The sequence below is a fragment of the Falco punctatus genome (genome assembly GCF_963210335.1).
Source record: "Falco punctatus genome assembly, chromosome: 20".
In the NCBI taxonomy this organism is placed as follows: Eukaryota; Metazoa; Chordata; class Aves; order Falconiformes; family Falconidae; genus Falco; species Falco punctatus.
The window spans coordinates 1216741-1243437 of record NC_137600.1 but is presented as its reverse complement, the minus strand read 5'-3'; the positions used below and the strand labels follow the sequence as shown (position 1 = coordinate 1243437).

General features: G+C 53.0%; 1 protein-coding gene across 7 annotated transcripts; it reads left to right on the top strand.

Moving 5' to 3' along the window:
* Positions 1-222: 222 nt before the first annotated feature.
* KANSL3 (KAT8 regulatory NSL complex subunit 3) lies at positions 223-25556 on the top strand. 7 transcript variants are annotated; one of them, XM_080370283.1, is made up of 22 exons: positions 223-565; positions 1939-2109; positions 2874-2964; positions 3270-3455; positions 3588-3719; positions 4052-4168; positions 4763-4864; positions 5006-5077; positions 5393-5467; positions 6411-6568; positions 7475-7538; positions 8049-8249; positions 8505-8661; positions 10018-10095; positions 13325-13516; positions 15261-15345; positions 16257-16411; positions 16833-16945; positions 17556-17775; positions 18002-18135; positions 22385-22547; positions 24812-25556. In XM_080370283.1, the coding sequence occupies exons 1-22, from the start codon at positions 258-260 to the stop codon at positions 25387-25389; spliced, it is 3552 nt and encodes a 1183-aa protein (XP_080226409.1). In that variant the 5' UTR covers positions 223-257; the 3' UTR covers positions 25390-25556. The 7 variants fall into 7 exon arrangements, 6 of the variants coding, with proteins under 6 accessions (XP_080226409.1, XP_080226410.1, XP_080226411.1 ...); XR_013924612.1 differs by lacking the exon at positions 24812-25556 and adding an exon at positions 20029-20148 and having other exon boundaries at positions 228-565; positions 22385-22403; XM_080370284.1 differs by lacking the exon at positions 10018-10095 and having other exon boundaries at positions 225-565.
* Positions 25557-26697: the final 1141 nt, after the last annotated feature.

Here is a 26697-nt window from a genome sequence, read left to right as displayed (position 1 = left end):
GCCGAGCCCCCGTGTTTCCGTGTCCCCCCGCCCCGCCCCTCCCGGTCCCTCTCCGCCCCGCCCCTCCCGGTCCCTCTCCGCCCCGCCCCTCCTGGCCCCGCTCCGCCCCGCCCCCTGCCTCTCCCGGCCCCGCCCCTCCCGCCCCCTCCCGGCCCCGCCTCGCCCCCGCCTCTCCTGGCCCCTCCCCTCCCGCCCCCTCCCCGCTCCGCTCCAGCCGCCGCGTTTCCCCCGGAGCCGTCGGGGGGCGGGGCCTGCGCATGCGCGCCAGGCGGGGCGGCGGGCCGTGCGCGGCGGGATGCGGCGCCGGGGGCTGTAGGGCCATGTCGCAGCGCGGGGGGGATCGTGATCGTGACCGGGAGCGCGATCGCGACCGGGAGCTGCAGTGGTCGGCGCGGAGAATGGGGACGTCGTTGCTGCTGCAGCTGTCGGTGCACGAGCGGGAGCTGGACCTGGTCTGCCTGGATCACAGCTACGCCAAGCCCTGGAGCGCCCACCCCGACGCCAGCGCCGCCCGGCCCACCCGCATGCTCTTCCTCACCCCCCGGCGGCAGCCCGGCACCGCTCTGTGAGCCCGGGGGGGCGGCCTGGGGGCCTCGGGGGCGGGGCGGGGTCTTCTGGGCCCGAGAGGCCTTTGGGAGGGCTGAGGGGGTCCTGAGGGGTCTGTGAGGGGAGAATGGCCTATATGGGGGCTGGGGCTGGGTGCTGAAAGGCCTGTGTGGGAGCTGGGGGGGTCCTGAGCTGTTTTTGAGAGGAGAATGTGTCCTGAGGGGCCTTTGGGAGGGCTGAGGGGTCTGTGAGGGGAGAGTGGCCTATATGGGGGCTGGGTGCTGAAAGGCCTGTGTGGGAGCTGGGGGGGGTCCTGAGCGGTCTGTGAGGGGAGAATGTGTCCTGAGGGGCCTTTGGGAGGGCTGAGGGGGTCCTGAGGGGTCTGTGAGGGGAGAGTGGGGGCTGAGGGTCCTATCCTGTGTGGGGTTGGGAGGGGGTCCTGAGGGGGTTGTGAGGGGACAATGAGCCCTGTGGGGCTGAGAGGCCTGTGTGGGGGCTGGGGGGTCCTGAGGGGGCTGTGGCACTGAGGGGCTTATGTGTGGTTAGAGGGGGTTCCTGAGCGGCCTGTGAGGGGAGAATAGGGCCTGTGTGGGGCTGGGGGAGGTCCTGAGGGGTCTGTGAGGGGAGAGTGAGGGTTGAAGGCTCAATGTGGAGGCTGGGGAGGGGTCTTGAGGGGCCTGTGAGGGGAGAGTGGGGCCTGTGGGACTGAGGGGCTTATATGTGGCCGGGGGGAGGGATGAGGGGGGAATGGGGCCTATGTGGGGCTGAGGGGCTTATGTGGAGACTGGGGGTGGTGGTCCTGAGGGACCTGTGGGGTCTGTGAGGGGAGAGTGTGGAGCAGGGAGTGTTCTGTGGGGCTGGGAGAGGTCTTGAGGGGTCTGAGGGGAGAGCGGGGGGCTTGTAGGACTGTGGGAAGTCTTGTGGGGTTGGGGGGTCTGTGAGGGGAGAGTGTGGGGCAGGGGCCTGTGTGTGGGGATGGGGGGAGAGGGTGGGCTGAGGAGACTAGAGTGGCTTTGGGGATCTGTGGGGAGCAGTATGGGCTGGGGGAAGGGTGGGGGGGGGCTGAGCTGGGGGTCTTGGCTTAGCACCGCGGGGGTGGGCTGGTTTCACAGGCTTGGTGCCGGTGTGGGAAGGGGGGTTTTGGCCAGGCCTCAATGGTTTGGTTTAGGGTCAGGGTGTGGGGCTGGGGCTGGGGTCATGGGTGAGTTTGGGGTGAGGGGTGGAAGTGCCCTCAGAGTCGCAGCTCAGGGCTTGGGATTCAGGGGGCTTCCCGAGTTCAGACCGGGAATAATAAGATACCTGGTTATGAAGCTCAGTGGATTTTGAGCTTTAAAGCACGGCAGACCCCAGGGCAAGCAATCTCCTTCTCTAAACCATAATTATTTCCGACAGTGAAGCAGATATCCCCATCGATGTCGAGACGGTGACGCCCACGCCCGTGCCACTCTACGACAACCAGAAGGCGCGCAGCGTGATGAACGAGTGCGAGCGCCATGTGATGTTCGCTCGTACAGACGCGGATGCCCCTCCACCGCCGGACGACTGGGAGGAACACGTCAACAGGTAGCGCAGAGGGGTAGCAGAAAAAAGAAATTTGGGCGCTATAAACAGCCACCTGTGGCATGTTGTGGGTGGATTTCTTAGTGTGACTCGATAACGCAGTGACGTTCCTGAACTGAATAATGTTCAAAGAAAATGAATTCTTGTGTCCAAATTCCTTGTCTGCCTGCTGTGAAAGCTGTTGGATCTAATGGTAGAGGCTGGCCCAGCTGCTGAACCTCTCCCACACGCTTCCCATGAAGCAGTCTCCTCTGTTGAGAGGAGATTGGGACAGTGAGTCGTCAGATTTCACGTAGATCCTCAATTCCAGTGTCGAAAATGAAGATATACATAAATTCCAGCCAGTCAAAAACCCTTCCTGGAACTGTAGTCAAGCCTGTTTGCAGTCTTGTCATTATAAGGAATGTCTGTTTTGATGTTTTTTTTCCTGGACAGTTTGTTTGAGAAACATGGTGATAGCCTGTGCTAAAAAGAGTAATTATTTTGGTCCTATTTATTGCTTCTGCTGTTACTTTTGTCTTTCTGGTGCTTGGATGTTTGCCGACATGCCCTAGTGACATCTAAGAGTTTTTTATTGAGCAAGCCTGCTAATTACATCTGCTGTAGCAAACCCCATTTTGTCCATAGCTGTGAATCAGTTCTTGAGGCTGCGATCGCAGCCGACTCCCAGCTGTGCTGCTGATGCCGACTGGGAACGGGCAGTGGCTTGCAGGACCTGGATGTCAGTGTAACAGTGACCTGTGTTACCTCTCTGGTTTTCTCGACAGGACGGGTTGGACGATGGCCCAGAACAAGCTATTTAATAAGATTCACAAAGCGCTGCAGTCTGACCGGCTGGCTCGCTTGGCTAACGAAGGGGTACGGTCTTTTATTTCCTATTTCGCTTTCCAGCAGAGTCCCTGCCTGTGTGTGTTTATCAGTCTTTACTAGTAAAGCTCAGTTTGAGTCAGGATAAAAGTTTTGGTCTTTGGGTTGCTTAGTCTTTAAGAACTGGGCAGCTCTGGGCTTCTTTGAGGCATGATTTTGTCCTCGCTGTGAGGATTTTGGTCTTTGCTTGCTGCCAGAGGACTTTGGGCTGCCCAAGCCAATACTTTCCTGTGGCTTGGGATGCACGTGGCATGTTCGATCTTTCCCATAATTGTATTTCTTTTTTATTTCCTTAGGCTTGCAATGAGCCAGTCCTGAGGAGGATAGCGGTGGACAAATGTGCTCGGAGGGTCCGCCAAGCCCTGGCTAGTGTGAACTGGGACACCAAACTGATCCAGTGGCTTCACACAACATTGGTGGAAACGCTCAGTTTGCCAGTGCTGGCTGCTTACTTGGATGCTCTGCAAACGCTTAAAGGAAAGGTGATAAAAGCAGTGAAAGAATTAGCTATCACTTATAATATTCTCCCTTTATAAAGCTTGTTAAAGGTTTTATCCTTTTTCTTTGGACTGGCTGTGTGCATTTTCTCAGTCATTTCTGGCCTCTGGTTTCAGATCCCCACCCTGATTGACAGGATGCTGCTCTCCTCCACCACGAAGACGGGGGCAGCAGGTGCTGAGGCTCTGTCTCTGCTGCTGAAGAGACCTTGGGACCCAGCAGTGGGTGTCTTGTCACATAATAAACCCGTGAGTACCTCTTGGGGCTTGCAGGGAGCAGGAGGCTGGTGTCGCATCAGCTTTATTTTTCCCATCCTTCTGCTGTCCTCTTCCTTCCACCTTTGGCTTGCTTCCTGGGCTTTTTTTCCTCCTGCTTTAGACTTGCTCAGTGAGGGGGACTTTTTTCTGTTGGACACGTTCCCCGCCTTATACTATCCTGAGGTGGCTTTGGCTGGCAAAAATGTGATTCATTAATGAGCTACGCAAGATCTCTCCTGCTTTGTTGTGTGGGCCAGGCTGGGTAGCAAGGTCTTGGGCAGGGAAGTTGCTTTTCCTTACATGTCTTTTGTTGAACTTTGTAGAGTAAATTGCCTGGTTCCCCCCTCATCCTGATTGCTTCCTCTGGACCCTCCAACTCCATGTTCCCCACTTCTCGACGGCATCGATTCTGGCAGTCACAGCTTTCCTGCTTGGGAAAGGTTCGTATGGTCGGTTTTGAAAGGAGAGAAGTACAAACTAGCAGCTGTGCTAGGCTGCAGCTGCTGAGCTGCTTTTTACAAGCCTTCAGTGCACCAAAATACTTGGCTCTGCTGAAAGCAGAGGCTGGCATCTACCATCTGCAATGTTTACCGTCTGAGACGCTGCACAGGGGATGAAGTTGTGCAAATCCCATCTGTCTGGGGTCTCTTGCTGACCAAAGTCTTCCATCTTCAGCAGTTTAGATGGTGTCATTAACTGTTATTAAGGATCGATGAGTTTTCTGGTAGGAAGAGTTTGGAGGAAAGAGACTATAGGTCACCTTAGTCCTCTGCCTGGATGGTCACACGCATCTTAATTAAGATGGTAGATTAATGTGGGTGTATAGGAGCGAGGTGAGTAGCAGAGGTGGTCTTTGTGGGGAATTCTCATATTTCCTCTGTTTTTAGTAGTTAGAAGTGAATCCTGGGGGACAGAAGGAGAGAGGAAGCACAAGTTCATGCATAAACTGGTTTCAGTCTGTGCTAATTGTTGTGGGTACCTGTTGTCCCCAGTAATGCTGCCTCTATTAATCCGTCTTTCATTTCCAACCGCAGGTGATTCCCATCGCCACCCACCTGTTGAACAACGGCAGCGGGGTGGGCGTGTTGCAGTGCCTGGAACACATGATCGGGGCAGTGAGGGGCAAAGTGGCAGAGGTAAGAGCAATGAGTGTATCGGGGAGCTTTTGCTGCTCTCTTCAAACTAGCCACCTTGCCTGTAGGTGCTGTGCCACCCCAGTGCAGCGTCCCTTTGCCTGTCCTTCTTCTCCATCCATGTCTTTTGTTTTCCTCCTGTAGATTCACAACCATTTTTCTCACAAGCCGATCATCCTGATTGGGTGGAACACAGGTGCCTTGGTGGCCTGTCATGTAAGTACCTGATTCCTTTGCATCCTCTCAGAGCCCACTTGGCAGCTTTGATTCAGAGCTAGATTTAAATTACTATTACATTTAAGGCTATATCGGGGTTGTTCCTGTCCCTTTTCTCTTTCCAAGGCCTGGCTTTGAGACAAATAACCTTTCTGGTTTTGGGGGCGTAGGCAATTTGTGTAATTCGATGTTTCTTTCCCACTCTTTTGATCCACAAAGCAAGGTCAAAATAGGGAAGATATTTCTGTGCCTGGCAGAACAGCCTTCACACCCTCAGTGCACTTCAAATGCTGACTTCTTGCTTTTTCTACCCAGGTTTCGGTGATGGAGTATGTCACTGCAGTTGTGTGCCTTGGATTCCCGCTTCTCACCATTGATGGCCCCAGAGGGGTAAGGACCAAAGAGAGGTGGAGCCATTTAAAGAACGGAGGGTTTTTTTTGGGGGTGGTGTGGTGGTGTTCTAATCTCCCTAGATTGTTTCATAGAATCGGGCTTGGAAGTCTGGTAATAATTGGAAGATTTTTTTGAGGGGTGTCTGTGTGATTTTTATTTGGAGGGGGTGTGCCCAGCAGGTGGGACTGTTGCATTCGTAGTAGGATTCTTGATGCCCTAGTAGGTGCGAGAAGTCCTGTGTTTGCTTGTCTCTGCTGTGACATGTTTTTGCAGCTCCTTTCTGCAGTCTTATGTGCAGGTCTCTTGTTAACTGTGTCATTTGGCACCAGAGAGGACGACTTGGGTGATTTTTATGGAGCCCAAATTGCTCCTTTATTAGCTGACCAGTGTGTGACGGGGTTGGGAATGATTATGGTTGTGCTAATGAAATGGCTAATTCTGAGGATAGCCAAAATCTCTATAAAAGCTGTATATATAAAAAAATGTATAAATTTGCTGGAGCACAGTGTGGCTCTAGAGCAGGGTTTTCTTCAGGGCTCGGTACAGCTGTGTAAATCCCATCGGGGGTCACCCTTTGTTGGTGGCGCATCAGGTTTATCCTGGGTTTGTGTGGCGAAAGCTTGGAAGGAGGAAAATGCGGTGAAATAGGGTTTCTGAGGGGGAGGGCATCAGCCTCGGCTGTTAATGAGTAACAGCACTATGTACTCATTCAGCTTTTGAGCCAGTCCTTCTCATGAGATATTTAAATGAGTCACACAGTTTATACTCCTTTCAGGACACAGGTGGCGTGTACCGGGATCACGCGTGAAGCGCTGTCTGACCCTGTGGCACGTGCCTTCCCTTTTGGGAAATCTTCATCTAATTCAGGATGGTGTTTGGCTCCAAAGGCTCTGTGTCCTGGATCAGTCTTTCTGGATTACAGTTCTCCTTGCTCTTACAGGATGTTGACGACCCCCTCCTGGAGATGAAGACCCCTGTCCTCTTTGTGATCGGTCAGAATTCCCTGCAGTGCAACATCGAAGCGATGGAAGATTTCAGGGAGAAAATACGAGCCGATAACAGCATGGTGGTGGTTGGAGGAGCAGATGACAACCTCAGGTAACGCTCTGCGAGATGGGTGCTCCCTTCCCAGCAACACCGGGCAACGTCTGAGTGTGCTGCGTACAAAAACTCACCCAAATTTCGTATTTGAAACTAGATGGGAACTGCATAAAATGCTGCATCAAGGTCAGCTTTGTTATTCAAAACCTGGTATGTTGGATAGAGGGTCAGTTTTCTGTGATAAATCAGCATTGTTTCTCCCAGCGGTGAATAAAAGATCCAGGGTACAGTGTGGTGTGATACTAGAGCAAGTTTTGGTTTTCATGCCACCTCTGGCTCTGGAATATGTTGCTTTTGGAGGCTGTGCATAGATTTGGGGTAAGGGAGGCTGTAAGAGCCTTGCAGGAAACAAGAAGCTCTTAAGGTTTCACTAAACTGTGGGGCATGTTCTCCTGTCGTAACTTGGGCGCGTTTGGAATAACTGCACCAAAAACCTGAGCACGTCTTGTACGAGAACAGGGTTGGCCTGGTGCTGGCGCTGGACCCGTCAGCTCAGACAAGGTTTTGGAGCATCATATAAGTCAGAAACTTATAGTAGGGATAATGAGGAAAGGAAGAAACATAGAACTCTGATACTGGTCTGAAGACAGAGCTCTGAAGGGGAAAGCAACGTCGTATTGGCTTTGCAAAATGCTTTGGGCTGCTGGGCCTTTTTCCTTGTCATTGAAGTTTTGTCTTGGCACTTCCGAGGGATGAGTCTCATCTTTCCAGTAGACGGTGCTCTTGGGTTGAGAGCTGAGGGAGCTGGCTTTTCCTCACCCTGTGTCTAACTGGATGGGGGAGTGAGCTTGCTGCTACTTGGATCTTACTTTCAGGTGGAGAGTGATGTTGTGTGAACATGGAAAACCAAACGTGTTGACTTGCATCTGTTTTGTTGTGGGCTTTTTTTTTTTTTTGTAATAGGATAAGCAAAGCCAAAAAGAAGTCTGAAGGCCTGACCCAGAGTATGGTGGACAGGTGCATTCAGGTAACCACAGAAATCTTCCTTTTCTACCTCAAATCTATATAAAAAAAACCAGACTGTGCTGAAATGGCTCACTGACAACAACCTTACTGCCAGGATTGGTTGGATTGAAGGTAATCTGTCTCCTGAGTGGGATTTTGAAGCCGTTGTCTCCTGAGGAGGAGAGACGTGAGCTTTCTGGTAGTGCACCTGAAACAAAGAGCAGTTTTCTAAGTCTTCCAGGACATCTGCCTGGGGGAAGCAAGCGGTATTTTTGGGAGCACTGGAGAAACCATTATGTTTTCTCTCCCGTGTGTCAAAAATCAGTGGAGTGTGAGCTTTAATGAGAAAGCCAAGGTGTCTCTTTAAGGGTCTAGGGTTTCTTTTTGCAGAATATTAAACCTAGAGAGCCTTATCCATTTTTCCCTTTGGGAATCTTTCATTCTTCTCTTTTTTTTGTTTTGTTTCAAGCTGTGAAAATCAGTTGTTCAGAGACCTGCGCACCACTTAGTCTATTTGTTTCATCCTTCCTAGGATGAAATAGCTGACTTCTTGACTGGAGTCCTTACCCGAGCAGAGAGCCACTCAGGCTCCGATCCCCGGGACCTGGATGCTGAGAAGAAGAAGAAGCCGCGTGATTCAACCAGGAGGGATCTATCGTTTGACTTGCCGGAAAGAGGCAGCAGGCCCACCTCACCGGCAGCCAAAGTGCCTGCCTCACCTTCAGGCTCAGAGGTGGGAAGCTCTTTCTGAGATAATTTGAGCCGGGGAAGGCTGAGGTTGTGTTGTACCACTGAAATATGTGGCAAGAAACGTGGTTAGTGTTGGAAGAGGGAGGTGACAGGATACGGAGGGGCTTGCGGAGGGGCAAACGAACCTTCAGAAATAGATCTGCTCCAGCAAAAGGATGTCAGTGCTACACATTGCTACGCTCAGGGTTATGACCCAAGGGAAACGTGGGGGTAAGAGGTGTTCCTTCTCTTCGAGCAGGACTTATCCAGCGTCTCCAGCAGCCCCACTTCAAGCCCCAAGACTAAAATGGCTGCTGTGTCCTCCATCCAGAAGCCCAGCCAGATCGGCACCACGCAGCTGCTGAAGAGGCAGGTGCAGAGGACAGACACTGTCCTGACGCACAAACAGGCACAAGGTAATGCCCTGCTGCTTTTCCAGCCTCTTCCCTCTTGGCATCTGCATTTTTGGTCTTTTATCTGTCGTGACGTGTGTAGGTTTTTGTCTTCCGAGTCCTGTCTTGAATTCCAAGCCTCCCAGTGGCAGCTTTCTCTACAGCTCGGTCCCCTATCACTGTCATCTGAAGGCAGCAGCCTGTGGAGGGTTGGAATTAGATTGGAAATGGTGTTTCTGCAGCTTGTGGAGTCTTGCTGCTGTTCAAAGTGGGAAGGTTTTTTCACTTGCGCTGGCTGATCAAATTGCCACGTAGCCGTATTCTTAATCCTCTTCCGAGTGTGAGCCTGGTGTCTTGTATCCTTGGAGGCTGCTTGGGAGGGAGACTGAGGGTACTTGGGAAATGGCTGAGGGTATCGAATTGGGACTGAAACAGTGGGGCTTGGGTAATCACAGAGTCATCTTGCATCAAATGGCAGCGGAAAACCTGCTCTGAATAAGAATCCAGCTTGAGCTCTGGGGTTTTTTTTGTCCTGTTAGATGGTGATTAAAAGCCTTACGGTGCAGCTTCCGTCTGATTGTGAACGCTGTGAATGTAGGTAATGGTTTTGTTGATGATGATCTCTTCTGGCAAGTATCAGCGGCACCTGGGGAATAGTTCTCCATCCTCCCTTCTCTCCTTATTTCTTTGCTCCATACAGACCTGAACAGGCTTCTTGTTGTCTCCTGCAACAATGTGACCCTCCTTATTCTCTAAAGTCTTTCTCGAACTCAGGGGTAGGCTCCAGGGGCAAGTTGAAGCTTGGATCTCCCTTGATTTCTCAGACCACGGACTAAAGACATTCCTTTGTTGTTGTAGTTGAGGGAGGAAGTTTCTAGATAGCATGTGGGAGGCAGGAGGGGGAGGGTCTGTGGAGTGGGGTGTGTTGTGGCTGCCTTGTTTTGCTAGGAGTGCTGCTGCGCTTCTGGCCTGCCTTTTGTGGCCGTATTCAGGGATGTGCTGGCTGACGTCTCCAGCCGCTCTCAGCTTCTCAGTGCAATTGCTCAGTCAAGCTGGCCGTGCCTCCTTCCCTGGGCGCTGGAGCTTGACCTTTTCCCAATGGTTGTGGGGCTGGAGAGGGCTCGTGCGGTTGGGGTGCGCTCTCTGGGAAAGCTGGGATGATGCCCTTTCTGGTGTCGGATGTGCTACGCTGCCGTCTGTCCAGACAGGAGGTCGGTGTGTCTCCATTGTGCCCTGTGGCTGGATGAGTCATGTCTGGAGCTCTCTGCCTGCCTGCCTGCTCCGAGGTCTCTGTCTGTGGGTCGCAGTGGTGTCCCTGGAGTTCCCTGTCCCCCTCCAGAGCCGGGCTGTGATACTGTAATTCTCTCTGATTCATTTCAGCTCAGTTTGCTGCTTTTCTGAAACAAAACATGCTGGTGAGGAAAGCTCTTCCTCCTGGCACCTCTTCATGTCTCTTTGGTGAGTATCTCCTCACTTCTGTCTCCCTCCTTCTCTCTATCTCTGCTATCTTCTTTCATCGTCTTCCTCTTCCCTTGCATTGGTTTGGGGATGTGGCCCAACGTGTCCCCTTGTCCCCCTGCTTTTTGCTTTCTCGTTGCTGTATTGGAAGCTAAAGCAAATGGTCCACTTGCCAGCTGAGAGCATTAACTTCCTCTGCGATCTTCCCCTGTCCCGGTAGGTAAATACTGCGCTTCGAGCCATGTAGTCTGGCAGCCGGTTTGCTCTGATGGACTAAAACTTGGTGGAAGATGCGGTGATGTTTTTTCGATCGTGAATTTAACCCTTTCCCGTGCTGGGGCTGAGAAGGGGATCCTGAGAGACCATGTGTGTGTTGGGGGAGCATCCCGAACATGTGGAGCAGCAAAAAGGGGCTGTTGCTGGGAGCAGAAACAAGGGATTTCCAAGTGACTTGGAAGGGGCAGATGTAGACGTGTAGAGCCATGTTTCTTGGCCAGAGAGAGTTAGAGGAGAGCAGAGAGGTCAGGGAGAGGAATGGCTTTGCGAAGATGGTGATGTGGTGGGAGAGGGATGCTGTCTGGACCAGGAGACATGCGGAGGTGAGCAGTCTTTAGCCCTGTGGTCTCACATTGGGCGCAGGAGCATGCGGAGAAGTGAGCCTCGGTGTGTGGGATGCTCTGAGGGTTAGGGATCGAGGGGCAAGTTCCACAGCGTATCTAAAGATGGGGTTTGTCATCTTGAATGGCAGTGACTGTGTGGAGCTGGGATTGGGAAGAAAAGTTGAAATCCCAAGCTTTGGGAGGCTGTGGTGTCGTCACGTGAGCTGTCAGTGTCAGTTCTCTCTCTGGGTGACCCCAGGGTGCTAGGAGCATTGATGTGGGTGAGAACTGCCTCTCTGAAACACCACACACGCTGGTGCTTTTAACTTGATGAGGCAAGCGCTGGAGGCAAAGGTATTTTGGCGCGCAGTGTAGAGACTCATAAGATACAGGCTCTTTGCTTGTCCTGAGCACACATGAGGTGTAGTCCAAACTGCATGCATACAGCTGTGGTAACGAAGTCCTGAGGCAAGTATTGGCCCAAGCTGGTTGTTTTAAAGGTTTCTTTCTGCCTTGAGCCTTGTTTTGTGCTCTCCCCTGTGTGATGAGGTGAGCCTGGGAGCGCTCGTGAAGGCTTGGGCTTATCCGGAGTCCTCCCACCCAGCGTCTGCTGGGAAGAGAAACCACAGTGGGTGTTTCCCTGCTGGTGGGGAGACGTGGAGAGGCTGGCATCAGCCTGCCCTGCTTTTTGATAAGATCAAAAGCCGATTAAAATCTCTGGGCTTATTATCAGCTGCCTGAGGTGCAAGGTAGGAAGCCGGGGCATGTGTGCCACGTGCGCTGGGAGTGTTTTGAATTGTTTTGGGAGCTGGTGCTCCTTCTGAATGCACAGCCAGCCCTTGGTGGTGGGGGTCTGTGTGCCCCTGTGTGAGCAGAAGCAGGCTGCGCTCTCGTGCGGTGGGGACACAGAGGGACGTTGGGTCACTGCTTGCCAATGCTTTGAGGGGCACCTAACGCCACTGCCTGTGCATGTGCCCTTTCACTGTCCTGCTTGGCTGGTGGCATTTTTTTTTGGGGGGGGGGGGGGGGGGAGGGGGCTTTGGTGCCTGCAGTCTGTGCACGCCTGGTGAGGTCTCTCTGGATGGTGATCTGGATGATGCATGTTTGCAGGTGGGTGGGGGGCACGGGAGCGTTGCACGAGTGTCACGAGTTAACATGCTTCAGCCACAAGTCCGGCCTTCGATGGCAGGCCAGCAAGCTTGGCACTTGTCTTGGGGACCACAGTGGCCCCAAAATGTCTGGAGTCACCTGAAATTTAGGGATTTGGCTTCGTTCTTGTCCTACACCCACAGTTCAGAGGTATGTAGGTGGTATGCAGGGAACATATAAATACATGTATGTATATATTTATGCGCACATGCACATTTATATTGATTTTTGTATAAAATATCCATATCTAGATATATAGAAATAAAAAGGTACATACATTTTGGCCGCTAGGCGGTTGAATACACAGCTTAGATGCTCAGGACCGTCTGTAAAGAGGGAGTTAGCTGGCTCGGCGGCGGTCTGTGGAAGCTCCTGATGGAGAGGGCTCTCCGTAGGTTTGAGCAAAAGCCTTTTCCCCTTGCTGCAGATCATGGCAGCACTCAGGCATAGCGGCGGGTGCGCTTCTGAGCACGGCCAGGCCGCACACACCATAGCGGGAGGCAGATCTGCACCCTCATTTCGACCCAGTCTAGCAGCGTTTCAGGCTGGGGCTGGATGATTGTACATGCCAGTGGTGGGAGATGCGCGGAGCGTGAATGGGCAGGATGTGCCAGCTCGTGGCTCTGTTTTGTTCCTGGGCTGCCCAGAGGTGCTTGTCGTGGTTCCTCTGTGCTTTTTGATAGCCCTGGCCCCGGCAAGCTTGTGCTCTAGGCAAGATGGAATGAATGTGATGGTCAAGGACATGGCAGCAAAAGAAGCTGCTGGCGCAGAAGAAAAATCTCAGCTCATGGGGTGTTTTTTTTCCCCCTAGTACCAACCAGCGTAGGGTATGTGGGGGCTTTGCTTTGCTGCAGCACCTTTTGTGCTCACAGCTGCTTCGCTTAGTGCCTCTAAGAAACCTGTACGCTTCAGTCCAGCTCCTGGAGGGCCGGTTAGGAGCGCTGGAAGGGATGTGCCGAACGACAGGCATGCCAATACCTTTGCTGGTGTGTCGGAGGAGCAGGCGGGCTGAGCTCTAATCCCAGCACTGGCAGCGTGCCTGCATCAGCTTTGCAAATCTCTGCACCCTCATCCCTTCACCTGGAAATTAGGGACGTTGGAGGGGCCTGATGCCGGGATTGATGATGCTGTGCTTTGAAATGAAAAGCATTTATGTGGAGATGTGATATTGCTGTAGACGTCATTTTTCTTCGCTGCACAGGCAAGACAGACTTTGTATGCCATCCTGCCTTACCTTGTGAGTAGCTTAAGCTAAGTTTCGCCCCTAAGACAGCAGCTCAGGGCACGCAGAAGTCAGCGTAGATGGTGAAAAGGAGAAGCGTGGGATCCTGGTGCATGGGAGATGGGCAAGGCTGGCATGGAGGGAGCTGTGGAAGTGTGCATGGGCATGCGTCCCTTCTCCGCACCTTGGCACAGTGGAGCAGCACTGACCTCGAGGGATCGGCCGTCAGTTTTCAAAAAGCTACTTCTGTGTCCCCTAGTTCCAGTCTCCTCAGAGCACTCGGAAGGGGCTGAGAAAGATGATGTGCGTATGCAGCTGAAGAGGCATCAGACCCCCAGCCCGACCCAGTGCACCAAATCCTCCAAACGAGCCAAAATCAAGGTGACCATTGTCTCTCACGGAGATGCTGCTGGCGTGGGGAACGGAGCACCCCTCACCACCCAGGCAGAAAGTGAGTTGCGATTGCATAGCTGCTTTGTAACCAGAAAGGGGGGTCGTGGCTCTGCCCAGACCTGCTCCTCTGGGGCATGGGGAGGGGAGGGAGCTATGACTTCTTTTTGCTTTTTGTTTTTTTTATTACTATTTTGTGAGGCGTTAGCTGCAGGGAACAGATGGAGGCTCAAGGTGTGAGTGACTTGGGGATAGCCAGGGAAGTGTGGGGGCTGACAGCACATAGGAGCTTGGCAGGAGCCTCTGTTTTCCATAGCCGTTGGAATTGCACGCTCCAGCGAAAAGCTCAACCGTAGCCTCATGAGCTGCGAGGCGAATTTTACACCTTCCGCTGAGGCATCGAGCCGCTGCTGGAAGCAGGATGCTGGTCCTGGCGGACCCCTTGCTCCAAGTAGGTCTTGTGCGTCTCCGGTTCTGCTACCCACTCCTGCGCGAAGCTCTCACCTGGAACACGGGGATGACAGCGATGTTCCTCCCTCTGGAAGACCTTCGCGTGTTCAGACTTCCCGATTCAGCTGAGTGCCCCGCTCTGCTGATCCTGTTTGGGCCCGAAGTCTGGCATGATACACTTTTGATACACATATAAACAAATACCAACTCCTCTCCTGCCGCTGTGGCTGGGAAAACCCACTGTGCCACGCGCTGCAGAGGTCCCTGCAGTCCAAGAAGAGGTGATGGGCTCGGTCTTCTTCCCCTTGAGCCTTCGCAAGGGAGGCTGAAGGCTTTGGCTAGTGTCATCCTTGTACCTAAAGGATGTTGCCTTGTCGCTGGCTGCGCTGGCGTGTACGTCTTCCTCGTGGCGAGAGCCCCAGATACGTAAAGCAGTCGCTCGTTATTTGCGTTAGCTCGATGCAGTGCAGGACTGAAAAATCAGCGTTTCCGTTCTGAGAGGAAATTGGTGGTTTTCAAAGCTGAGAAATAATTCTGCTCCTTCCGAAGCATCTCTCGGTTAATTTAACAGTTGAACTGTGAACATGAACTAATAAATACACACTTTTTTTTTTTAAGGTTGCAGTTTAACTTCTGGCAGCTTTGAAAAATCCCTGGTTTCTGGATTCTTTTTTTTTTTTTTTTTTTTTTTTTTTTTTAATTTTTCCAAACTTTACTTCTTTTCACAGAAAGGAAATGAATTGCAGAAGTAAACATGAACCAAACCAAGAATTCCCTCTTACCGTGAGCAGGAGGAATTGCACAAGACAAACGCAGTTGTATCCCAAAACGCCGCAATAAACAAATATTGTGACTCGTCGCATCCCTGTGTATTTTGTAAAGTGTCTGTAAAGAATGCTTACAAAATCAATCGCTAGCGACCAGCCAGATCGGAACTAATCGGTTGAGGTGGTAGACCTGTGCCATGATGGACTAGGAGGAGGGGATTAGTGGAGATAAATGTTTAGGGGAGAGATTTGCATTTGGTGGCGAGGGCCTGAGATTTCACTGCTTACAGGTTATTATTTTTTTTAAGCCGATTCCTTCAATCTCACCTGTCGTAATGCTTCCACCACGGCAACTTTATGGTTTTTATTCGCACCTCTGCTCCGTTTGATACTCCCGATCTCCTGTAGCGTGGTGACTGGAGTGCGTGTTTATGGCTGCAACGGAGATTTCCTTGAGAAGACGCTTTGTGAGCAGGATGAGCCCGTGGCCTGCAGCGCTGTGTCTGTGGGTAGTTGTGTGAGAGAGGGGGAATCCCTAAAGACTCCTGGAGGAGAGAGAGTGAGATTTTTTTAATTTTTCTTTTGCAGTTGTTGCTGGAAAGCCGGTCCCCATGGCTGTCGGCCAGTCTGTGTCGAGCGCAAAGGAGCTGTCAGGACTTCTCACCGCCCCCAAGTGAGTGCGACTGGGTTTTTTTATAAGTGGGTTTTTATAAGTTTTTTATAAGCTGTGGGTTGCTTTGACCGGCTGCCGATGGGAAGCACCGCAACAGGGCAATTTTGACATGTGGATCTTTCTGATATCTTGCTTATAACTGGAATTTTCTGAAGTGCGGGAGACCGTTAGGCTCCTGAAAACTGTTTGTCAAGAGGGAGTCGAGTCAGAGAATGGCAGAAACAGAAGATATTGCAGCTGTTGGGCTATATTTCTATATTATTTTCCAAATCCATGTTTGCTTATCAGCATGTCTTTTGAATGATTTTGGTGTCTTTGCCAGAAATTCAGTGTTGCTTTTAATACTTCCCTTCATTCCCTCTGACAGTCAAGCATTTTTTTCCAAAAATAGGAGAGAGAAGCCTCGGTATCAGCTCATGAAGTTGATTTACTGGCTGTAGGGATTTCTGCTGGGAAATGAATCTGATGTTGACATCTCACATCACTGTTTTACCTTTTGATTAAAACTAAGCTTCGGAGAACTGGACTGTGATCTGGGAGGGGAGAGGAAAAAGAGCTGTTTTCAAGTAGAAAGTAGGTTTTAAACAGAAAATGCATCACTACAAAAGTAGATTGCTCTAGCGTAGGGTGACAGCCCTTGCAGCACCTAGGTAGGTACACACATATAACAAGCTCAATTCCAGTTTGGAAATAGATGGATTTTGCCATAGGTGCTCCTTGTTCTAGCTGCTGCAGTGGGCGCAGGGGAAACTTGTCTTGCTTTGGGTTTTAGTAGCTTGTCAACTCCCTGCCTTATGCTTCCGGGAGTCCTGCTTGGTTGAATGAGGCCAGTGACAGCTCGCTGTCAAAGCCATCTTGCATTGCATCTGCATAGCTTTTATCGCTAACTGGAGTCTTTCTCTTCTTTGTAGGCTGAGTTTGGCAGTGGAATCCTCCTCCACAAGTCCTGCTCCGTCTGCCGTGATCCCCAGCAGCACGGCGCCCAGCGCTTTCCATGCCCTGCAGAGCAGGCTGGTGGCCAGCAGCACCCACTGCATGCAGGCCCAGCCAGCCAGTACCCTCCAAGGTACCTGCCTCTCTCCGTGTCTCTCTTGTGAATGTAAAAGGTAAACCAGGTTCAAAATCATTTGGTGGATCCTCTGTCTTGCGTTCCCTGGTTGCTTTGGGTTTGGCTGAGGCAGCGTTTGTAGTGCCTTGAGCCTGCGGAGATCCAGTGGGATGCTATCAAGTGAGGCTGAAGGCGCAGCAGGTGACCTGTTAATTGTGTCATTTGTGTGTAGCGATACCCTGAGATAACAAACCCGACCTCCTCTTGCCTCCCAGGTTTCACAGCCAACCTCGTTGGTAGCTGCAGCAATGAAATGTGTTGGGCTGCATGTGTAGAGTGGTTAGGAGGAACAGTTCTGCAGACACCTGCCGTACGGCAGACCTGAGATTTCACGCTGGTGAGCTCTCCAAGCCTGATTTTATTCTTTACTCTTTTTTAGGAGCGGCATCTGCCAGCAGCCTGTTGCAAGGGTTGAGCTTCAGCCTGCAGGACATCGGGACAAAGTCATCAGGCCTTCCGGCCAGCGTGACTGCTGCTGGGCCACCCGTGCAGGTACGTGGCCTGCAAACATCAGAGATCCCCCTCTGGAGGGAAGCTGTGTCGAGGTTAAAGCGGTAGGAGTCGGAGGGAGCCTAGACAGGCTCTGTTTGCTCCAGGACCACAAAAGATGAGGGATGGTAGGTGTGAACCGCAGCTATATTGATACATCCAAGCCTTGGTGGTGTGCCAGGGGCTAAGGATTCCCCCAAGTGGTATGAAGTCTAGGAAACAAGGCTGTGGGAAGTTTTTTCTAGGCAGCCACCTAGAAAATGCTGAGGAGGAGTTGGAGAGTGGACTAGGGGAGGATCAGCAACCTTTCTGCTTGTTCTTCTGGGAAAACACATGCCTGTGACCTGCCAGGCAGTGCCTCTCATCCCATCAGTTGGAGTCGACCTCATTCAGAATGGGTGGTGGCTTCACTCGAAGTGGAGCCCCAGTTTCTCCCAGTTATTCTTTCAAGTTGGAACGGGTATGTGCAGACTGGAAGGGACAAGTTCTTGCCTTTAGACCTACTTGTGGCCCACCAGCATGAAGTGTGGAAGCTTCTGTGGGAGGGAGAGGCTCTGCCGTCCCGGCATCCCCTTTCCTTCCAGGTGCTCAGTACTTCTGCTTCTCCTTCCAGCCCTCAGCTGTGAAGACTCCAGCGCCTATCCAGAACCTGAGTGCCATAACCACGGACACCGGCACTATCGTCCGCACAATCCCGGTTGCCACCTCTTTGTCTCTGGGAGCCTCAGCGAGCGGCAAGTCCACGGCCATTCACCAGCTGCTGACAAATGGGGGACTGGCAAAGCTGGCCAGCAGTCTCCCTGGCTTGGCTCAGATCTCCAACCAGGCAGCAGGTAAGGGAGAAGGGGGACAGGCATGCGAGGCAGCATCCCATCACCCCAAGACCAGCGTTTCCAAAGCTTATTTTACCTTTGAGCCATAGCTGTGGACAGCTGCATGTGCTAGTAATTTCGGAGCAACTGTCTCTAATGGGAAGACGCCTCTGACGCACCCCTCGTTGGTGAATGTGGCCTCCACGGTCCCCGTGTCTCAGGAGTGACTCGCTCACGTGTTTTCTAGGCTTGAAGGCCCCAACAACCATTACTGTGACACTGCGTGGGCAGCCCAGCCGCATGACCACGCTTAGCCAGGCTGCGATGGGGACCGTCCAGCCTCAGCTTGAGGAGCAGCCAATGCAGACACAGGCACCTCAGGTAATTTTAGGCATTTTCTCTGGAGAGAAAGTGTCGGCTGCTGCTCTTCTGACCTTTTTCTGACCGTCACAGTCAAGGGCAGATAGAGCTGTCATGGGGAAAGTGTTCTTGGTCACATCTCTTGGATGTGATGAGCTTTGTTGCTTTGAGGCTGCTTTGGGGCCTTGCAAGGCGGCGGTTCAGAAGACCCAGGTCATCTTCATGTCTGTTAGTGGCAGGGTCGATGCTGGCTGGCACGCTCATACTGCACTGAGGGAATCTTCAGCTAGGCTTCGAAAGCTGACGTCAGCGTGGGAATTGTGATTGAAGCTCCAGGTTTTCTCGGCAGTAACAGGTTTTGGTGGGAGGAGGAAAGCTGCTTGTAGAGTGTCTATCCCCTGCTTATTCAGGCGGGAGAGTGGGTTGGCTGTCCTGTCTGGAGCCATTTCTGTCTTGAAAATGCTGCTCCTGACTATTAGACGCCTGGATGTGAGGCTGGGATGTGTGGTTGTTGGGGATACTGTACTGTTCCCTTCTGCAGGTCCCCAACTCCGGTTCTTTCTCGCTGCCTTGCTGTTGAAACCAATTTATGCAGTGCCGAGCGTGTGCTCCGAGGTTGTATCTTTTGATACGGATCTCGTTTTGGAGGTGGGTCACTGACAGTAGGAAAAGCTCTTAGTACCTGGCACATGGTGAGAGGCCAAATAGTATCTCAGGGATCCTGGCTGCCTTCCTGCTTCCTGGGTTAAGTCTTGGTGCGGCTGAGTTGAAGGCGTAAGATGTCAAGTCAGGGTTTTTTTGGTGTGAACGTGGTGGTCTTGGGTACTGTGACATGGACATCTCAACCCTGAATCCTGCAGGTAGCAAAAGGGATCAGTTTACTGCAGGTGTAGTCTTGGGCTCTGTCCTAAACCACTGTCAATTTTGAGCTGGATCCATCAATGTCAGGGTAGAAAGGTTGGCTCTGACTCCCTGCACAGGATGGTTGGTCAGCGGTGACTGTGATGTGCCATCAGCAAGGCTGACCTAAGCTCAGGTGGCTTCCCCGTGGTCCCGGCTGCGGTGCTGTACAACACACAGGCCGCTGCTTTGTAGCTGCTTTCCTGGACACAGGGATGCAGGAAGAACCAGGCAGCCCAGGCCTGTGATCTGCTGCTCAGGGCTGAAGGAGGCCTTGCAGGAAAAGGGCTGCTGGTTGCCTGAGTATGTACTGAGGGGTAGAACTGACTGTCCGGCAGATGCTGGCTGTAGTGATTTGAGGCAGGCATCTGCAGAGGGAAAGTAATGTGGAAATCAGGTCAGCAAGCTTCCAGAATGACAAATCCTGCAGCCTAGGCAGGTGGACGAGTGTAGAGCGTCCAGTGGGGATCAAGTTCCAGTTCCCGACAGGGATTAACAAACTGGTACGGTGGGCTGAGGATGCCAAGACCGCTCCAGATTGGCAGGGTTTGTTTATTGGTGTGGGTTGGTTTTTTTTGCACGTGGTTTTTCTACTTTTGCTAGCCCTAATGCAGGCCCCGGGCAGGTGAGGTGGTGTAGGAGAGGCAGGGCAGTGTTCGCTCTGTAGTTTTGGTCCCTCTTGTTGGGTTGACTTGAGTTGTGGGGCAGTATCGTGGAGGCAGGGAGTGTGCTTCTATTCCTTGCTGCTCTCTGCAGAGGCTGTTTGAGGTTGCTTGAAGCCCTGAGGCATATTTAGGGAGGCATTATCCTAAAGGTGAAGCTTTTGGATGCAAGTTGGGTAAGTATTAACAGCAGCAGCCATAAATCCTTCATTTATCCTGTGCTGCTTTAGAGCTGCTATTGCACCACCATTGCTGGTAGTTCCCGCGCAGAGTCCCAGTTTACTGCCGGTTAAAGCTCAGATTTGGGATCATCCACGTCCTTCCTCCCTTGACTTTTCTGTGTTTCTTTCAGTCACTTGGCTAGCGCGACAGTGCCTGCGAACACTGGCAGAGCTGAGCTTAGAGCCGGCTAAGGTAGAGCTTGAAAACACAGAGCTAGTGACACTCAGTGCAGATCCCACCTAAGCAGCGGGTGAGTTGCTCTCGATCTGGAACTCTTCATCCATGTTGGAGGCAGGTTTTGTGGTCTTCAAAAGCCATTTGATGAACCATCAGAACCGGTGTGCTTTCCTTTGCTTCCTTCCTCACCCCTCAGAGACCCTAAATACCCAGCAGAAGGGTAATTGCGCAGCGTAATCAAACTGGGTCCAGATCGACGCCAGGGTTAACGGGTTCACGCACGGGTTAATGTTTGAAGGCGGTGGCACTTCAAACTGGATATTGGATCCTACGCTGTGACTTTTACCTACAATGCTGAGCTTGTGTGTTCAAGGTAGGGCTTAATTGTGTGGCCGGCTGCGAGAGTTGCTTCAAAAGCAAACTGAAAGCTGGCTTTTACAGGAAATGGAATGAGCTGTGTGTTTTTGTAACTAATTATAGCCCTTGACATCAGCTCGTGTGTACCTTTTAGCACATGGGATTACGTAATCTAGCAGAGCTTCCTGTAAAAGAGCAAATTTACAAAAGGCTTTGGAGGCTAACGCTGAGGGCTTAAGCTCCTGTGGTTTCAGCAGTAGCCAAAGCTGTTGTCGGTTGGGTTCCCTTTGAAATTCCAGCTGACGGCTCCAGTGTGCCTGTGCAGGAAGCGTGAAGCCCACGCATCGGCTGTGCGCTGTGATTTTTAAACTTTTGGGGGCTGGGGCGATGCCTGTAGCAGTTGAGATGCAGTTTGAGTGGGTAACTCTTTTCCTTCCCCCGTAGGCATTAAATAGGAGGCAGAGGACTTGAGGAATCTCCCTGGGGAGTTTGGTACAAATGCTTTCTGGGAGTAGCAGAAGCAGCAGCAAGAGCGTTTGGGTGGCTTTAAAGTGAAAATACGAGCAAGCTTCAGCTTCCCTTTTCAACAGAGTACTCCGCAGTGCTTTGAACATTGCTTTTTCTAAGGGTTTCCCCCCTGCAGCATATTTATATCCTGATAGTAGCTCCAGAAAGTGGAGGGATGGTGATTGTTTTCTGCTTAGTGGCACAAAGATCTATGCAGCAACAACCGGAGCTGCAAGCTGAGGCCACGGTTTGAACTTTGGGTAAGGGTCTCCCACAGGTGGCACAGGGCTAGAGCTCTGACTCCAGCCCTTGCTGCTGCCCAGAGCCGGCAGCTGGTGGTGGATGTGCTGTAAGCAGGCAGTAACCATCTTTCTTGTCCTGAAGTCTGACCCTTTTAATGCCCAGCAGGGCCAGAAATATTAGTTAAAGGTGATGGAGCACTGTTAAAACTGCTGCACAAGGCATGGAAAAGCAGGCTGTGACCTGCATGGGCATCAGGTACTGGGGGGATCAGACTTGAGCGTCAGCAGCGGTGGAAAGCGGGCAGGTTGGCTCCGAAGTCTGACTGAAGAGACGGGGATCTGCTTTTGTAGCTGGAAAAGCTGCTTCAGAGCTTGAATTTTGTCAGCTCAGGGCTGTGAGGGCTCCCAGGGAGAGCGCAGGAACGCATGCGGTTGGCTCTCCGCAGTGTCAGGTTGCAGATGCACTGAGACAGAGTTCTGGCAAGTGAACGGAGCCAGAGGCATCTGAAGAACCCCCCTCGCGTGGGGGAATTTCCAGGTATCCCACTGGAGCCTGTCGGTGCTCTCCAGGGTGTGCTGCTATCTGCTTTAGGATACAAATCCAAACTGCCCAGTTGTTCCAGTGTTGGACGTCTGTGGATGCTGGTGCTGTGTAACCAGCTGGTTCTTGGCAGGGTGGCTTGTACACCTTTCTCAAGTGAGAGGGAACCTCCTTGATGCAGAGTATGCTGTGTGCTGTTGCAGTTCTTGCTGGGCTTTCACTGGTGCCACTGGTAACAGCGTGTCATTCCTGCAAGTGGGTCTACACGGTGCAGGAATCATTCTTGAGCTCCTGGCTGTTGCTTTCCTGTTGCTGCAGAGGTAACAAACGCAGGACTGTTGTTCCCTGGCAGCCAGAAGTGGGGACGGAGCCATCCCATTCTGCTCCAGAAAAAGGCAATCGTGCTTTTAAAATACAGATCTCTGGGGATTTTCTCTCGGGATGCATTTTTTCTGGAGCTTGGTCATGACTGGTCGGAGTGAGGGCGAGGCTGGAAGAAGCAAGGAGAGGGTGTGCTGTGATTCTTTTTTTGTTAGGTGAGGGCTAGCACAGGTCTAGGAATGGTTGCAGCCCCCCAAGGAATGGTTTGCGGCCCCCCGAAGATGGTGTATCCTTGGCAGCGGGGCACTTCCAGTAGCTCTCCGTTACTTTAACCCTTCCAGGCTCCAGACGGTGCTGTTGGGAACCTGGCCACCCCAGCTACCAGTGCCACCTCTCCTGGCAAGCTGCTGTCTCAGATGGATCTCAGCAAAGCCCAGGCTGGCGCAGAGATGGCTCCCGCCGACCCCGCGGCACACCTGACCGCCGCCGCGGCAGCACCCGTAGGTGAGGCGCATGGCAGTCGTGGGGCGCGGGCAGCCGGCCTGGGGACCGGAGCGGAGGCCGGGATGGAGCCATGCCGCCGGGTGATGTGTGCGGAGTCACTCCGGGGAATAGCTGCCCAAATGCTGCTTATTTTTAATAAGCCCATCACTGCTTTTTTTTGTTGTTGTTTTTTTTTGGTTTTGCCTTTTATTTTTTTGTTGTTTGGTTTGGTTTTTGTTGGTTTTTTTTGTTTTTTTTTTTTGTGGTCCCTCCTTCCCTTTAAGTTATGTTCTCCCGTGGTTTCTTTGCACAAGGAGTTTTGGCTCAATGCAGCCGGTTTTGAGCATCTGACGAAGAGCAGGGACTTAAAACTGGAGCCCAGACACAGAAAGGATTATCTGCAGTTTGTGTTTAGGGCCCTTGTCACGCGCTTGTAGGACTAAGCACTCTCGTGCTGCCCACGTTTGTTTACCTTGCCTGGGGAGAGCAGACCCATCCGCTTACAGCTAAAGAAATATTGCAGAGCCACTACCCAGCCAGTAAGTAGCCTTGGATTTAAAAATAAAATCGGTATAGCGCAGCAGTGCATTCGGTTACATCCCCAAAGGCTTCTGTACCAAAGAGCCCGCTGCCAGCTGAGCCAGTGTTTTCGTTTTCTTCGGTCCAGATGATTTCCAAGGAGGGTGAGTGGGTAGTCAGCACTCGGGATGAAGTCCAGTGGGAGCTGTGCCAGTTCCCCAAAGGGCAAATGAGGCAGCTCTGCAGCGTCTGTGCTTTACCACGCAGGCGGCTTTCCTTGCAGGCGTTAACAACCCGGCTACCCACCCTCTGCAGACCCTCAAACTCTGCTTTTCTCCCCCAGGACTCAAGAGGTGTAGAAGCACCAGGCTGAAGTCATAGCCTTCGTGTTTTTTCTTGTTCCTTTTGTTATTTGGCATGGCTAGTGGATGAAGTTAGATCTGTGGAGAACTTCACCTGCTTTCACTGGAGGTTTGGGCTGGATTTGCGTCCAGCTGGGAGGACCGGTTTGTAAGAAAGCCGCTGGAACAGCAGGGCGGACTGGGGTGTTAGCGCAGAAAATTTTCCAGACTGTTTCATGGAGCGGTTGTTGCTGATGTCTAACAGCATCGTGTGTCTGTGCCACTCCCCCAGCCTGCGTGGGGGTGGCTGGAGTCACCTGTCCCCACTGTGCTCCTGCCCTCCTTGACCCCAGGGTGGTGGGGTTGGTGGTCCCATCCTGGTTAGACTGTCGGTCGTCGTCAGTCTTTGCTCCCTGGCCTCCCCGCTCGAGGCACTTCATTTCGGGGAGTTCCACGCTGCACTGGCGGTGGTCGTGAGACGTTGTCACTGCTGACATGTGTGAGGGACGCTGCGGTGCATCTTTGATGCTGCTGTATCGGAGAGATCCGGTGCTGCGCGCCAGGTGACCCAGCGCGGCTGGGCCTGCCGCTTTCCGCTCCGCTCCTGGGTGCAGGCTCCTGAGGGACCCAGCGAGTCACAGCTTTGGGCAACTGCAGGAGCAAACCGTGGGCTGCTCCGGGCTGGGGTCTTTCTGGCCAGTGTTGTCCTGAACCAAGCAGCGGCTCTTCAGGCTTTTTCCCACCCCTTGAGCACGTCTAAACCCAGTGATGAGATTTCAGTGAAGTCTCTTTTCTGTTGCTCTCTGGGCTGTGGCTACTGCAGATGCAGCAAGGGAGCAGGTTTGGACGGGGTAACCACCACGATACAACTTCTGCCATTGTCTTAGAGCATGGAGGGCTTTGTTTCACAGTCTTTCAGCTGTCTCCTGGGGTGGAGCATGAGGAGGGTCTGAGCTCCTCCAGTGCTGCTGGTGGGATGGAGCTGGAGATGCCAGGGATGAGTGGGAGCTTGCCTTGAGCCAGGCCGCAGAGAGCAGCGTGAGCTCGGGGGAGAAATCACGAGCTCGGGGACGAGGCGATACAGAGCGTGCTTGGCTAAGGAAGACCCGTGACACCCTGTCCCAACAGAAGGGGACTTTCTGGGGGAGAAGTTCAGACACTGAAGGAAGAAAGGGGTGTACTTGGGGAATGGGAGCGGTCTAGGAGGGGAGAGGTGCTGCTGGTGCCCAAGTTCAGCCGTTGTGGTTTCCTTGCCGAGGTATGACAGCGCTGGGGTTTGTTTTGGGGTCCCGCTCTGGAGAGTGGACAAAGCCAGGTCTTCCTCTTCGGTGTGAAAGCCCGCAACTCTGCTGCCACAGCTGGGGGCTGCAGCCCAGGGCGGGCACCACATCCCCATGGCCACTGACCATGCTTTCCTCTCCGCAGTGACCACCACCAGCCCCATGAAGACACTCTACGTCATGTCGGACGCCAAGCTGTCTGCGCTTACCAAGTCTGTGATGGGTGAGGCTACCTCTGTCCCCCTCAAACTGCCAGGCATCCAGCCTTCCTCCTCCTCCTCCTCTACCAGCTCTCCCACCGGTGCCGTCACCTTCACCGCCTCCCCGCTGGCCAGTGCCCCCAGCCCTCCCGGCAGCCTGGTACACTCAAAGGTGGGACCTGTCCTACAAACCGCTTCCAAGACTGTCATCCTGACCTCAACGCTGGCCACGGTGAAGGGCGACGGAGCCCTGGGACACATTGGGGAGAAGGTCGGCCTGACCAAGAGCACCACGGCCCTTGGCCATGCTCTGGGGACAGTGGAGACCCTGGGGAGGGTTCCCTCCGTGGTGGACGACGGGAGCACCATCATCCACGCCAGAGAGGCTCTGGCTAACAGACACTTGCTGTCCCAGGGTGTGCTGCCAGGAGGGGCTGGCACCACTCTGATAACGCTGGGCAGCAGCCTGGCCAGCTCCTCCATCATCGCCACGGCGGGGCCCACGCTCAGCCAGAAGCCGTAGGGACCCCCGGGACCCTCGGCTGCGAGCGGCGCTTCAGGAACGCTGGGCTCTGGGTGGGAGAGGAGCAGCCCTGTGGGCACAGGGGGCCGGTTCAGGCTGGAGCAAACCGGGGGGATGTTTTTCTGGTTTTGTTGTTGTCTAATAAAACTTTTTTGGGCGTTTGGTTTTTTGGGGTTTTGGGTGTGTTTTTTTTTTTTTTTAATGGTTCTTCTTCTTTCTTACTGACTTCATTGCCCACGTCCCTTCCAAAGGCCGCTTTGGTTGTGGCCCAGCCAGCCCTCAAGTGCTTTTTTTTTTTGTCTTGCTGTGAAGGTGTGGAGGGACAAAGCAGCCTTGTGCAGGCAGGGAAGGATTGGTGCTGGGCAGCAACCAGCGCAGCTCCTCCTGCCTGTGCCCCATGCCGGTACGTTCCTCCTCGGGCTGGAAGCTCCAGCTGATTCCTGCTACTATCGGGAATATTTATACTTGCTGAAAAAGGCTCACCTTAAGGCTCAGGGCAGATTAGACTTATTAATATTCCAGTTGTGTTTGTGTCAGCAAGCAGGGGTAGCGCCGGGCAGCGTGAGCTTGAACCAAGGGAAGCACCAGAAGGGGCGACACAAAGGTGCTGAGCCACTGAACGGCTGCCAAGATGACAAGGTGAGGCCAAATTCGGCACCACCAAGGGTGGTTTGCCAGGGCTGGGGACGAGATTTTCCCCCTGGGACCACTTTTCACAGGACAGAGCTTACAGCTGTGAACTGGGGGGGTGTCTTTTTGTGGTGATGGGGGCTAATCCTGACGCTCTGCACATTTCCATCCTGTGCTGCGGCTCTGCTGCGCCCTGAGCCCCTGACTCGCTTCCCTGGAGAGATGCGGGGTGTGATGCAACCTCTGCTGGCTGCGATGTTTTTGGGGAGCACGATGCTCAGCAGACGAAGGCCCGTGGTGCTGGGACGGCCCGTGCTCCCCCCAGGGCAGGCACGTTTCCCAAATCTCCGCTCACTTCCTCATCCTGCCGGCTCGTGAGAAGATCCTGGGTTTGCCTTGGCCAGGACAGCACCCACCAGGGCAGAAGCAGGGTGTTTGTCCCAGGGAGCTCAGGACCAGAGCAGAATAACCGTTCCGCACTTTGATAGTTGCATTTGCTGATTGTGAGATGCCGGGAATCCCGTCCTGCCCCTCCTGGGCTGTGCCCGCACCGCTGCGGCTGCTGTCTGGCTCTTTGGGGACTGTCCCACTTTGTGCCGCTGCGATGCTGAGCTTTGTCAGCACCCCAAACCCTGCCGAGCCCCGGGCTTCTCTTCCCTGAGGTTTTGTGCGGGGGGA

Excerpts from the sequence above, each read along its gene's own strand:
- KANSL3 (XM_080370283.1), top strand. The coding sequence starts at position 258 with ATGCGCGCCAGGCGGGGCGGCGGGCCGTGCGCGGCGGGATGCGGCGCC. Across the intron at positions 3,720-4,051 it reads TCTTGTCACATAATAAACCC|AGTAAATTGCCTGGTTCCCC; the intron begins GTGAGTACCTCT and ends TGAACTTTGTAG. Across the intron at positions 5,078-5,392 it reads GTGCCTTGGTGGCCTGTCAT|GTTTCGGTGATGGAGTATGT; the intron begins GTAAGTACCTGA and ends TTTTCTACCCAG.